Source organism: Lampris incognitus, chromosome 2, assembly GCF_029633865.1.
Source record: "Lampris incognitus isolate fLamInc1 chromosome 2, fLamInc1.hap2, whole genome shotgun sequence".
NCBI lineage: Eukaryota > Metazoa > Chordata > Actinopteri > Lampriformes > Lampridae > Lampris > Lampris incognitus.
The window spans coordinates 97756681-97770722 of record NC_079212.1 but is presented as its reverse complement, the minus strand read 5'-3'; the positions used below and the strand labels follow the sequence as shown (position 1 = coordinate 97770722).

The 14042-nt window shown below is 44.7% G+C and overlaps 1 protein-coding gene across 1 annotated transcript in view; it reads left to right on the top strand.

Moving 5' to 3' along the window:
* Positions 1-13645, top strand: part of skib (v-ski avian sarcoma viral oncogene homolog b) — a 30772-nt gene extending 17127 nt beyond the window's left edge. Inside the window, exons 2-7 of the mRNA XM_056274412.1 lie at positions 8058-8171; positions 8870-8979; positions 9454-9719; positions 10625-10899; positions 11053-11283; positions 11427-13645. Coding sequence (XP_056130387.1) covers positions 8058-8171; positions 8870-8979; positions 9454-9719; positions 10625-10899; positions 11053-11283; positions 11427-11648 — 1218 coding nt within the window. The 3' untranslated portion in view covers positions 11649-13645. The remainder of the gene's footprint in view (positions 1-8057; positions 8172-8869; positions 8980-9453; positions 9720-10624; positions 10900-11052; positions 11284-11426) is intronic.
* The last annotated feature ends 397 nt before the right edge of the window (positions 13646-14042 follow it).

The following is a 14042-nucleotide window of genomic DNA, read 5'->3' as shown; positions in this document are numbered from 1 at the left end:
CCCTGGTTGTGCTGCACAACTTCAGAGAAACGCTTCCACAAAGCAATGGAAACAAGCCCGCCTCTGAGTCTATGGCCTACATTTCCGTTCAAAGTTATGCAAACACCACGAATATCCATCAACCCCCCCAAATAAAAGATTGTCTAACAGGTGTGTACCACTACAGCAACGTGCCGGTCGATACAGTCGTAACACATAGCATTTAATGCTTTCAATGGTCACTAAAACAACAGTGGTTTAGCAGAGATGAGGTTTTTTAACCTGGTGACCAGTAAGGCATTTCAACTGAATGGCCAGAATGGTGTCCATAAATTTCAGGAGGATTTATCACCTTGGTTCAGCCAATTACCTCCTAAGTTGTTCCCAGGAAAGATACTGTGTCGGTGAAATGACATCACATGGGACCCTGAGTGAGCGCTGACCCTAGCCTAACCTCACCCTCTCACACAGTTTTTATGGCCCCGCTCCCTCCAGCCCCCTCTGTCCTGTCCTGTCCTCCCTCACACCTCTTAACCTCTCCCTGGTATTCATCCCATTTCCATCTTTCCAAATAAACTTGCCACCTGCCCTCCTACTTACTGGCTATTTGGAGTGTCATGTGGTCATGTGGCTCATCTTACGGGGCAGGACAGGCCAACAGCCGCTCAGCCTACCCTTAAACCAGACTTACCGTTTTGAAATGTCTGGTCCCTTCTGAGTCACCGGTTACATGGCTTTCTCGATTTGCAATTATATAAATGTGTGGATCAACAAATTACAACCAGGTCATTTGGTTGTATTACATTATTATGATGTTTACCATTCAGATTGCAATGTATGTTCATGAGCTATGGACCAAAGGACTGCGAGGAACCAGGACTTGGTGGTGATGGTGGTGGGGGCGGGTTGATCTATTGGTGACAAGACAGCCAAATGATGGCCGGATGCAACCATTGTGAGTATATCATAAATAGACCACTAGTCTCAAGGGCTGTTTGACAATGTATTGTTGCCTTCTCATTATCAGGAAATATCGGGTAAAGAGAATTGGAAAACTCCATGAGGCTTACTTGAAACTCTTGAGGTACGGCATTGCCAATACTGACTGAGGCACTGCATGCTTGATTAGATTATTTTGCACAAATATACACCCACTAAATACTGAGGCGGCATACTTTTTTTTTTTTTTTTTACCCTAACTGTAGGTCTGCATTGTAGTGTGTGTCCTCTAGTCTTGTGTGGTTAGTTGGTAAGATGGCTGCCTGTCCGGTCTGCCTATAGTGAATCTGGCTGTCCACCTGGCCTGTCAATTTCTCAGATGTCAAACGGCTAGCTTGATGAGGCTAGCTTGCCCTTTTAGCCCCCTGCCAGTTGACTAGTTATTCCGCCATTCCCATCATCTCTTTCTTGCCTGGTGCTACCATTACCCTTATCTAGCACGTACACTGCATCTGACCCGTGGGGGAGGTGAAGCGGAGTGATCTCGTACCAGGTATCATGGGTGATATAATGGTCTGTGTATGTGGTGCTGTTGCTGTTTGGGTGGTGGAGAGGTTATCCAGTGACATTTTAATTGTCTTGCGGCCTTCTTTACTGCAGCATTAGCATTCATTTGCAGGATTAAAACTAAGTTAGTCAGACGCTAGACTCGCTGTCTGATTCAGGAGCAGGGTGGAGTATGGTAGAAACTTGCACGATAGGGGAGAGCGCGCTTTTTCCAGGCACTGGCAGTGATGTAGTGCTCAGTGATAAAACAAGGTTTTCACAGACGTTAACTCTCTGATGAGCCGATGCCTTCTCAACACTTGTAGTTGTCCCAAAATGGTCGGAGATTGTCTTCACCGGTGAAAAGCCTCACCATAAAAAAAAAAGTATTGAAAATTTAATGTTTTTCAATTTTCACCATAGCTATAAAGTTTTTTTTTTCAACACACGTGTTTCAAGTCAACTCCGATCACTTAGCCAGCACAATTTGGGGTTCCCATACTTCATGTGTATCACATTCCTTCAAATTATATGGGTTAAATCAGTCTTATCCTGGATTAAAGCAACTATGTATTGCATAGTAACTAAACAATGGGGGATGTAATTAAAACATGAAGTGATCCATTGCCAGCAGGAAATCAAATGGGGGGACATTGTAATAACACAGGATTGAGCTTGTGTTGCAAAGTTGGCATGGGCACTATCCGCATGACAAACAAAGCTCTGGTTCTGCAAAGGCACGCACAAATGCATTAAATTCAAGATACCGCCATAAAAATTTCCTTTTTTTTGCCAAACTGCTGCACAACACTTGATAGAGCTAACATTGCAAAGAGGAAGTTCACTGTGGAGGTGCAACAATTAAAATGACCAAAACGGACTCCGAATCTGAATTTTAATGGGTGTAAGCCGAATCCCTGTACAGGTGCCCACATTTGGACTCCATTTATATTCATAGCCATGACCAAGGTTGTCCACAACTGTGCCATGATTCAGTACGGGGATAAGTAGTCATGAATGTGATATACTGGGATGCAGTGTAATATGGCTGACGTGAGCCGGTCCGGAGCTCTGTCCTCAAGGCTCTCTGTCTGCAGGCGCTTGGGAGTAGAGGTGCAGTGAGACAAAATGGGGGCGCAACGGCACTATCCTCCTTTAACACAGAATTTTAAGTGTCTCTAGCTCAGGTTCTCCTATAAAAGCTCTGACAGTTTGATTTTTGTACAAACAGTCAACCAAATCCAAACTAGTAATTGGGTTTGAAATCTTTGATCTGTCGCCCAGGTAGCTGAATGGTTACGGTGCATGCCACATAACTGCAATGTCCCTGGTTCGAGTCCAGCCGGTGACCTATGTTGTTACATGTCTCTCTCCAAAAAAAAAAAATCTCTGCCAAAAAAATAATCTTTGAAATCCAATTTTCTCACAAATTCTCAGAATTTGCTCTTTGATTTACAATGCGCTGGAAAGTTGTATGACCGCATCGAAAGTAACAAATCAGTTTTTCTTTTAATGAGCATTGAATAAAGGGACAGTATTGCTCTCTGTCCCTCTCTTTTTTTTCATTCTCGGAACCCCTGTCTCTCTGTCTCTCTCTCTCTGTCTCTCTCTCTCTCATCAGCCTTCATCCCCTCCGGCCTCCTGGTTAGTACGGCAGCTGCTCCTATAATGGAAGTGTGCTAAATGTGAATAGGAGCATAAACTCATTGTACATCACTGTATGTATATATGCATCTATGCATATGTGTGTGCACATGCACTGTGTGTGTGTGTGTGTAAGTGTGAGAGTGAGAGAAAGTGGAAGAAAGACTGTATGTCTGTCCACACTGGTCCCTGGCTATAGGACAGTATGCTCTACATATAGACATCCATGCGACCATATAGTGCAGTGGTTAATTCTCCACCTCCAATAGTACATGGGGGCTCAGACAAGCTATCCAGTGCATTTTGCACTATGTGCATCTATAAATACACCGCACAAAGAGCACGTTTCATTTCCAAAGATAACGGTGACTCACAACCATACCAAACACGCCCATGTTAATAACGTGTAATCTGCAATGATATCTATTTCATAACCTTTTAGCTTGGGTTATCCTCTCTGTTGGACTAGCTAATAAGCCCTTCCCCCAGTTAGTTCATCCTCCGAGGAAGAGTCGCATGGACACTACTATCAAAACTATACATCAAGAACAGGAAAACTGCACCTTGTTAGCTTTCTACCAATTTGTTTGGGGGGGGAGGGGGTTCCCTCGAGAAAGGTGAATCGTTTCTATGAATTGATTAGCCAAGCGTTAGTTTAGTGAAGTTAAGTCACCGTCAGCTCACTCCGTTTAAGAAGGGGATTTTCCTCAAACTCCAGAAACTAGAAATGTGATTTCTATTTCCAATCTGTCAACACATTATGGAAGTGAGCCTGTTCAACGTTAATTGACCTCTATCCTAATGCTGGCGTCAAGGCATGTCCCCTTAGAGGAAATGAGCCTGACAAGCTCCTCTGTTTGGAGTCATGAGATCCTCTGTGGTGTTAATGGTCTTTCTGCAGCTCACTTACAGAGTGTTGAAAACTGCAGGACACTGCCTTAAAGCTCTGATCCCTTACCTCGTGGCTATATCTGTGTCAGGCTGCGTAGCCCTGCTGAGATATTTTCCACCACAGAAACAAGGCAACTACCCGGCCTGTCCAGTCTTCGGCTCAGACCCCATCTAGTCTCAATCCCAAAGGCAATTAGGACAATCCAATCAGCTTTCCTGTAATGCTGCTCTTATGCCAGGCCCTGTGGCTCCCTTTGCACAGTGTGTCCATGCTGTCACAGCTCAGCTCAACTTCTCCAACGGTGCACCCTGACTCCACCGACACCGCGGCGGACCTGGACACACTGGAGACGAGGCAAATTGAAAAGATTAGCAAAGCTTTAGAGAGGGGAAATGACAACATCTATTTCTATAGAATAGGGGTAAAGTTTCAGAGATATTCTGAGCGGCCGACGATCAGTTTAAACCAGCTGTTAAAAGGTGACCGCCGAGCTTTATATAAATCACGGGGGCCCTCGTTCAATTTAGCAGGGCCGCGAATAGAGATCTCCGGGGCGTTCTCAAGACCGTCCCCCTCCATACTCGCACCGGTGATCAGAGGTACTAACATGTCTCACTTCCTGCTTCCCGGTGAGGCTGTTGCCTGGGTGAAGCCGTTCCAGTTGGTGTGTCCTTGGGCCAGACAGCGCCCCACAAAGCTCATGGCGATCTGAGGATTACAGTCAGGGGTTTAGGTGGGGAAAGGACGAAACATGAAACTGTTGTTGTCTTGTTGCTTTGCACTTTTCCTAGGGACGTACTATCGTACAAAATGCATCAGAATTGTCTTGTTGTTGCCCGAGGAAGTTCAGCCGGGGTGACTATTTCTGGCTCGCAAGCCGAGCGCTGTCTCGTGCCTTGTCTTTACATCACTTCGTTTGAGGTTTCGGTGCCACAACCGATCCTCGAGGTTTTGCCCTACTGTTATGGGCTTCCCAGCCAATAGTGTGAAAGACATGAAAAATTCAAACACCTCTGAACGAGGACTGATTATGCTAAGTGAGTTGCACACACACACACACACACACACACACACACACACACACACACACACACACACACACACACACACACACACACACACACTCATGGTGATTCCCTAGTTATTGTGCAACGGTGTTCAGTTTTGGCTTGGACTTTTGGGGGGAAAAAAACGAAAAAACCCATCAATTTTATTTTGCCATAACCTAGACCAGTTCCGTCAGAACTGTTCCATCAGTACTCAATAAACAATTAGCTGTTGATAAGATCAATGATAAAATGATATAACGTTCCCGTCCCTCATCACGCTCCGATTAGCACAATCTTGACAAATTATTATTCAGGCAACAAGGCTTGCTGTTGGAAAAGATATTGATACGCAGGAGATGTGATGCATGTTTCTGCGATTATCTGCCACGCCAGCATGAAAATAACATGGGCTTATCTGGGTATTACCATACCATTATATTGGGCTAATTAGAAGATAAAGCATGTCTGCTTTTGCCCAGGCACTATTAGACCCTGTTTTGCCTAAAGATTCGCTTTGAAACGAGTCTCTCGTCATAGCTCCTCAAAGAAATATCATACAATAGCCAGTTGAAAAGGGCAATGCTTGAATGGAGTCCTAAAGAGGAGGCTGTACTTGGCCTTCAAGTATACATTCCTTCAGCTCAGTGCTTCCTCTGTGGTCCCGCTCCCCAAGCCCACCCCCCTCCCACTCACCACTCAGTTCCCACAGGGGCCCTGGCCAAAGCAAACTCCTTAGAGGAAGTCTCCTTCCTTCTGCCTCTCTCTCTCTCTTTCTCTTTCTCTTTCTCTCTCTCTCTCTCTCTCTCTCTCTCTCTCTCTCCCCCTGTGTCTTTTCCTGTCTCTCTCTCTCTCTCTCTTGCATTGGCAGAGAGAGAGAGAAGGAAGTCCTATCATCTGGCCCAGCGAGCCCTGCTAGGCAGTAGGATGTACAAGGATGGTGTTATGACTCTGTGGCCATGCTATGTCTATGATGTGGTGGTGAGAAAAGCCCATGTGGCTTCTCTCCTGTGAGATCAGTGTCAGATTTAGCCAGCAGGTCCCTTGTGGTGTCTGGGAGTGTCTGTTTTCTGACTCTATTATGTCTAGCGCTCTTAGCCTTCCTGGAGCAGCAAACCTCAGGGTAGAAAATAGTACCAGACAGACAGACATCCTTTGTCGGGAAAACAACAGTCATGTCCGTAATTACAGATTCTGATTACACCAGGCCAGCAGTTCTTTGAAAACCACTGGCCTTGAGTCAGACAGGTGATAGGTCGAATCACTATGCCGGCCCTGGCGTCAGCTGGAGGTGTGGGTCTCTCTCTCTCTCTCTCTCTCTCTCTCTCTCTCTCTCTCTCTCTCACACACACACATACACACATACACAAACAAGCAAATTTGCATGTAGTCATATGCATATTTGCATGTGTACATTTTTGTTTACACTAATAAAAACCGTGAGAAATGATTTATTACCAGCCGAACATATCACTCAATACTAGTAAATTCAATCCATCATTCATTTGCACCTTGAGGTGATGGCAGTGAGCAGTGATTAAGGCTTTCAAGACACACATAGTCCCGCATGAGTGTTTTCCGTTAAGCCTCTGTAAAGGTAGACAGAGTAATTATTTGTACTGAATCACTCCTTGAGGAGTAGAAGGGAGTATTTGTCATTCCTGGAGGCAGAATGTCATAGGAGTGAGTAAGAGAGCAGCAGGCAGGTCTGTGCGAGCCTCTCCCACCGCCTAGGTAAACATATCCTCTACCTGACAAGTGCAGACCTGAGGGCTGAGGAGGCGAGTATACTTTCTCTCTCACCGCATGGTCCCAAGGCTCGACTGGACTCGGCACGCGCACACACAGACATGCACGCACACGGTCATGATATGAGCCCTTATCTGGTGGCCAAACCTACTTCTGTGGAAGATCTATTCACAGAGAGAGAGTCGAGGAGGCAGAGTGAAAGGTTAGCCACCCTGACGGTGCCCCCCTTACTTCCTCATACATGAAATAAGAAGAATGACAGGGATAATGGTTTAGCTGAATGAGTCGTGTAAAGAAGATCTTTTTTTGCATCAGAGTGCAGGGTTGGCCACAGCCACCCTGGACTAGCAGGAAACTCCCTGTCTTGCCTTAATGGTGCTTCAGCGAGAAAGATGCTCCCTGCTTTATCCAGTTTCAAGGCACTTTGCCTTCTTGCCATTAAATATTAAATACCGTGACCCCACAGGCAGTGCCAAGATGCAACGCTTCGGCCCAATTGTCTGTCAGATCTGGATGACGTTACACTCGTTCCTCTGTCTTCTTCTCCCTCCCTCCCCTCTTCCAGTATTTCTGCGGTTTGGGGAGTTGATCTGCTCCACCTGACGGCGCCTCCTCTGCCTGGCAGGGCACAATGTAACCCTTCTGGCTGCCAGCCAGACCAGCCTGAGTGTCTGCTTAGAGCCCCCCCGCCACACACACACACACACACGCACGCACGCACGCACGCACGCACGCACACACACACACACACACACACACACACACACACACACACACAAGGCTAACAGAGACATCTTGTAACCCCCTCACCTCCCACTGGCCTCGCTACTTCCGTCTACGTCTGTCTGACTCTTCACTCCTTTCTTGTAATGACTATGTGTTGGGATGGATTCATCACACTGTAAGAATCCCTTACACAGATAAGTAGAGTGCCCAGAGATTGATGTCAATTACAGTCATCCAGCAATGACTTCTACAAAGCTGCGGGATGGGTTTTCTGATTGTATTTCATAATTTGATATTTACACTTCAGGTAAGGCGCCCAGGTAGCCTAATGGTACAGTGCATACCACATAACCGCAATGTCCCCGGTTTGATTCCAGCCAGTGTATACTGTACCCATCTCTCTCTCCTCCTTGTCCTGTCTGCCACGTCACTATCATCTATCCAAAAGTGGCAACAAAAAAAAATTCTTTGAAAAAAAAAAAAAGTTGATGTTCCCAGATGCTGATAATAAATGTCCCTCTCTCTTTCCTTTGCAGTCCCCGAGTCCAGTCCCGGCCAAGAAGTCCAAATTGGACAAATTGCACTCCCTGTCAGCTGATAACGATAACCAACCCGATTGGTTCCAATCCTTGTCAAAGTCTGCAAACAAGGTTTGTGTGTTGTCTCGTTGTTGTGCTGCGTTCACATGGAATCTGGTAAACGGCAGACGGCCAACCGGAAGTCATTATTGTAGATGAGAGCAGGACGGGCAAATCTGATAACGCCGGCAAATTATGCCGACAACGGCAGACGGCACTGCCGTCCAGAGTGTAAATAGTCCAGCTTTCTGCCGTCCTCCGCGACGGAGTTTACAACCGGATGTTATGTAGCGCATCGCGAAACAGAAAAGATGGCGGATTCGTTTTATAGGTATATGAATTGACAGAATTACTGTATATAATTAAATGAAACAAACGCAAAACATGTTTGTACACGTTGCTTTTTTTTGTTTTTTCAAACGATACATCACCATAGCAACCCGTGTAGTTTTTTTTGCCGCGCTGCCGTTCCGTCACAGTTTGTGGTCTTTCCTGTTCCGTTTTGCCAACTGCCGTTTACCGTCCCCCTGGATCCCATGTGAATGCGGCGGCGGCGGTGTGAAACTTGATTCGCTGTAAAGCAGCAGGGCTACGGGGGTCACAGATAGAAAACATCCTCGTCTATTGATGCTATTTTCTACAAATGACCTGTTTCCGTTTGTTCAGTTTGATTTTTTTTAAAGGGAGGGGGGCTTTTCAGTTACCTCTCGTGTCATGGCAGTGATGTACATAACGGGTTCATGACGTTGCTGTGCCGTGTATTGTTCCAGGACATGAAACAAGTCCAGCTGAAACAGAGACCCTCAGCATTTCGACCCTGGTCTCCCAGAACTCCGTCTGCAGAAAAGGAGAAGCCCGCCACTCAGAATGAGGCTGAAAGGTGAGCCGCTTACAAAGAAACCATCGCGATTTTCGACATTTTCCCCCGATATGTATTTGAGGGACAACACTCCGCTAGCAGCTCCTGAGCAGCCTTCTGTGTATCTGAAACGCTTCCAAAACGTTGCAGCGAGGTGTCCGCCAACGGCCTCACTGGCAGACGATCTGTGAATCACTGCTTTTCGATTTTATTCAGTGCTGTTTGCTACATCAGCTGTATGTATCATGGTTATTTACATTTTCTGGTACAGTGTAGTCTATGTCAATGTAGCCCACTGAAGGTAGCGGCTAAGTAGGAAGTAACGGGTTGTAGTTTTCACATTCACCGGATTGTCCACTAGCAGACCCTTTCCACTTATATATATATAGAGAGAGATAACGTTGAGGATTTATCACTGTTGCATTTCAAAAGACATTTATTATAAAGAACTGGCAGTTACATTCGGTGACACATGCACCTGTGTTCCCTATACAGGTCCGCCTCAAAGTCGCAAGAGAAATCGCTGGTTCCCAATCTGACGCTTACTCCCCTTGCCTACCACAGAGAAGAGCGCTCCTCGCTGGCTCATCCTAGAGAGAGCCATGCCCCAGGCAGGGGGCCCACAGCCAGCTCCAGACCACCACAGGGATTACATAATGGAGAATCACAAATGGCACCAAAGCCTGCCCTTCCCAACATAGCCAACGGTGTTGGCGACATGGACACAGATGGGGAGATTGATGTGGATGACTGTGACGACTGTGAGTAACAGTGATTGTTGGCCTTTTTTGGGGGTGAAGGGGGGGGGACCTAACGCTGTAAAAATCACTCCAACGTATTAGAGTTAACTAAAAAAGGACGCGAGAACTTCCATTGTAGATTATGCCATAGAAAACCAACGAGCCGTAGCAGTTTCTTTGCAGGGATTCCTGTGCAATCACGCCATCTAGTGTTCAACAGGAGTAGGTTTGTATTTTGTGGGGCATTTTTGCTTCTTTTTTTTTCAAATTAGACATTTTAATTTGTTTTTGTTTAAGTTTTTTCTTATAACATTGCCATTGTCAAAGCGTTATGTAGTTGTAGCAGCATTAATGGTACACCGTTCCCCGCTATAATATCTTTAGCAGCTGACGATTAAAGTAATTTTGGTTTTGTTTCCATACTTGTCAATTAGCTGGGTCCAGATTTGTTCATAGCACAGGCTGCAGGTCTAATACCATTTCCATTTGAGTATTTTACTAAGATAAATGCATTCATTATGAGCACCGACACAGATTTAATCGTCATCCTTCTCTCATAAATAAATAAATCTCATAAATCTCATTGCTCTCATAAATCTCACATAATCTCTTGGTGGTAGCGTTACAGCTGTGCTGACCCAGCATGGCTTAATGAAAATAAGGAAAACAAGCAACCCAACTCTTTAAACGTCTAATGAAGACACAGTCTGCATCAAAACGTTTGTCTTTGCACCTAATAGATCATTTAAGCCTTGCACTCCAGCTCCCCATTATGCCTTTTTACCCACTGTTTTGGTCTCATGTTGATTTATTCCCTATCAGAGAGCACTGGGCCTAGGCTGAAGCGCAAAAGACAGTGTGGTAGTATTCTGCACCTTCATGTACTGTAAATTTTGCTTTACAGTTGTTATGATCCTGTTTTTCAGACCCAGTGCCAGCATCCGCTCTGGCATCGCCTCCCTCAGCCTGCCCCAGTGTATGCCAGCCCCTGACCCCTCAGAGCGGTGCCAGGCCTCAGGAGGGACCTGCCTGGGTGTCGGGGATGCCCTGCCCGGAGCTGGACTCCCTGAGGCAAATGCTTTATGGAGGCTTGGACACCAAAGAGGCCAGGGAAAAGCTCCTGCAGGAGATAGTCCGGATGAGGGTGAAGCAGGAGGAGAAGCTGGCAACAGCACTGCAAGCTAAACGTGGCCTTCAGCAGGTATTCCACCCTTCTAAGTTAACATTAAATAAAAAAAATGTGGCGTACTATCGGTCTTGCAAAGCCAGGGAAACTCATGATTGAAACGATAGTCGATAAAAAAACCCGGTTTCTCTGGGAATGTTTTCAACACTTTAACTTTTGCCCTAACAGGAGTTGGAGTTTGTGAGGGTAGCCAAGAAAGGCCGTCTCCGCGAGGCCATTGAAGCCAAGCGCAACCTGCGAAAGGAGATTGAGCGCCTTCGCATGGATTGGGAGAGGAAGATGAGGGAGGCAGAGGAATCGTGCGGGCGACTGAAGAGGGAGTTGGACAGGGAGAGGCAGCTACGGGTTTGCGACAAAGGCTGCGAGGCTGAGCGTCTTCGGGCGAAGTACTCCACACAGGTAAGAAGTGCCAAGATGCCTTCTGTTCCCTAAAAGATAAGAAACGAATGTGGAATGGAAATGATGTGGGCATTACTAGTTGTTGCGTTTCATGTTTCTTTTCCCTCTTCTCTTCTTCTTTTTCATTTGTTTCTGTTTCTCAGATTGAGGAACTGCATGTGCAGCTGCAGCAAGCAGAGGCCGACCGGGAACAGCTGAGGCTGGAGCTCCAGCAGGAGAGGGAGGCCCGGAAGAGCCTGGAGAGCGTTGTCAGAGACCTGCAAACCCAGCTGGCCCAGCAGGCGAACAGCGGCCCTCCTATAGACTCCCAGAACACAAAAACTGACACACACGGACAGATCACACAACACACCAATGGATCCTAATCTTGCACATTCAAAAACTGGAGTAAGAGACTGGACAGTAAAAGAGCGCGGCTAAGGACTTTGTTGCACCTCTTGTTCGGGAAAGAAATTGAGTGAAACGCTATTTGCAAAGTCGGTTTTCGTTTGTTTGTTTGTTTGTTTTTTCCTAAAAGAAATAGAAATTGTCATTGATGTGATAAGAATTGACATTGTGATAATATATGAATTTTATGAAATGAACTGGAAAGTAGCATGATGTGTGAGCATGTTGTAGAGCGTGAAAAGGTTTCTACCGTGATGAGTGCACCTCTCAGAGCCCTCAGTTAGATAGATACCTGACGCTGTTCAAGGATTTTATTTTGGTATAAGCTATTCTAAGATGTGCAAATATAGCCACATAACATTACTTGAATACGAAAGAAAGAGAACAGGTTGTGCTTGGCGAAACATAAAAAGACAGTAGACGATGAGCCTCTTGCCGGTGCCACGGAGCGTGGGCACACTCAAAGGTGTCATTGCAAACCACTGGAAACAAGGGACACCAGTTTACCACTATTTACTTTTAATATCAGCTTGCTTTCTATAACTGTTTTGCAGATGTACTTTTTAAGAAATGTTGCTTGCGCAGCACCGCTATCCCACAGGCGAGGCCCTCATATGAAAGCATCCATATACGAACATGTACGCATGTATACCAACTTCTTTAACTTTTTTATTTTCTCAAGTATCGGAGATTGGGTGGCCTGCCTTCAGGTCCGCCGTCGTTTTATTATCATTGTTAGATATTTTACGGAAGTGTTACTTTTAAATGCTCTGACACAACTTGTTTTGTTGGTTCAGCATTGTGTTTTCTGATACTCTTTTTTTTGCAACCGAACCATGTTACAAATAACAAATGTTCCTGCCCTTATTAGTGAGCTGTGCAGACGAGTCCGACATCGCCCTGTTGAAAATGAAGAAAAACAGAAAAAAAAAATAAGAAAGAAAAGAAAACAACATTGATAGCTGTCTTGTTTTTTGGTACTTCTGATTTTCTATTGAGTATTGTAAATTAATTTATATTCTATATGAATTTGCTGCCTCTCAACATTTAGCATTTGTTTTAGTCACTGGTTTTAGGGCTCTTAAATCAACATATGCTGTTTATATGAACAACATTTCTACATATATACAAAATATGGATATATTTTTTTACTTTAAGAAAAATGAATTGCACTTTTTAAAAAAAAAGAAAGAAAAGAAAATTGCATCGTGCATTTTACTCCCTATTACGTTTTTCAAGTCCCCAGTGAACATGAACCTGGGAGTTTTAACACGCTCCCCCAGTGTACTCTGGTGTAAATACAATGATGTTGTACATAAGATATCTGTTGGTATGTTTGCTTGCTTTCAGACCTAAACTGATTACTGATCTTATTTTTTGCTCTTACTTGAAACCAAAAAGAAACTATATTTGGATTTGCAATATTGACGTTTCGCTGATGTGCCCTGCGGTATCGTTGCAATCACAGGGCATTTAGCAGAGAGGATGGAGGACCGGTCTGTGTGCACGAGGACAACCACACAAACGTTTGTCATCACCTCCGCCCATCTGTTTTGTTTTGTATTACTGACACTCTAACAGAACATTACACCTTTTACCTTTATTTGGTTATGTGACATGATCTCCAATGTTAATGGATTATACTACAACCGCAGACCAAAAACGTGAAAAATGAAATTAAAATCTCCGTTTCTGTTCCCTCATCAGGCCTCATGATTAAAAGTCCATAGTGAGATAGAATAAAAACAGATACTTTCCATGGTTTAAACCTTAGGTGCTCTCATATATAGTATTAGACAAAAATCACTTTTATGTCTTATCTTCATTATACCCCTGAATATTGGGTACAATGTAATAGCAGTATGCTTTGTGTTAGCCGATGCTGTTGTAGTTTTGGTTTGGCAGTGGGGTTTCATTTTGCCGCTTATTTCAATGTTTTCTTTTTCCTTCGGAGAAATTGTATAATCCCCATTAAAATCAAATCAATACTACAGCGTTTTGAGGAGTGTGTTTTCATAAGCAATTGGGTAGAAACTGCGCGCGTGCGTGTGTGTTGTGACAGATGCACGTCACATTTTCTATCATGAGCGGGATTTACAGAGGCAATTCGACTGTTTGTCTGATTGAATTGCTCTACATGTTGAGAAAATGACACATCATTGATTATAATCAGAATCAGAAACACTCATTTCATTTTATCCACTTGCGCACATGAAACGAAAGATCGTTTCCCCCAGCCTACAGCAGTGCAACACAAAGACAACATCACATATCCAAGAACTACAAGAACACATATGTCCAAACTAACACATATATCTAAACTAAACAAAAAAAAAAACAAAAATCACTGTCCAGGAGAACGAACACCGGCC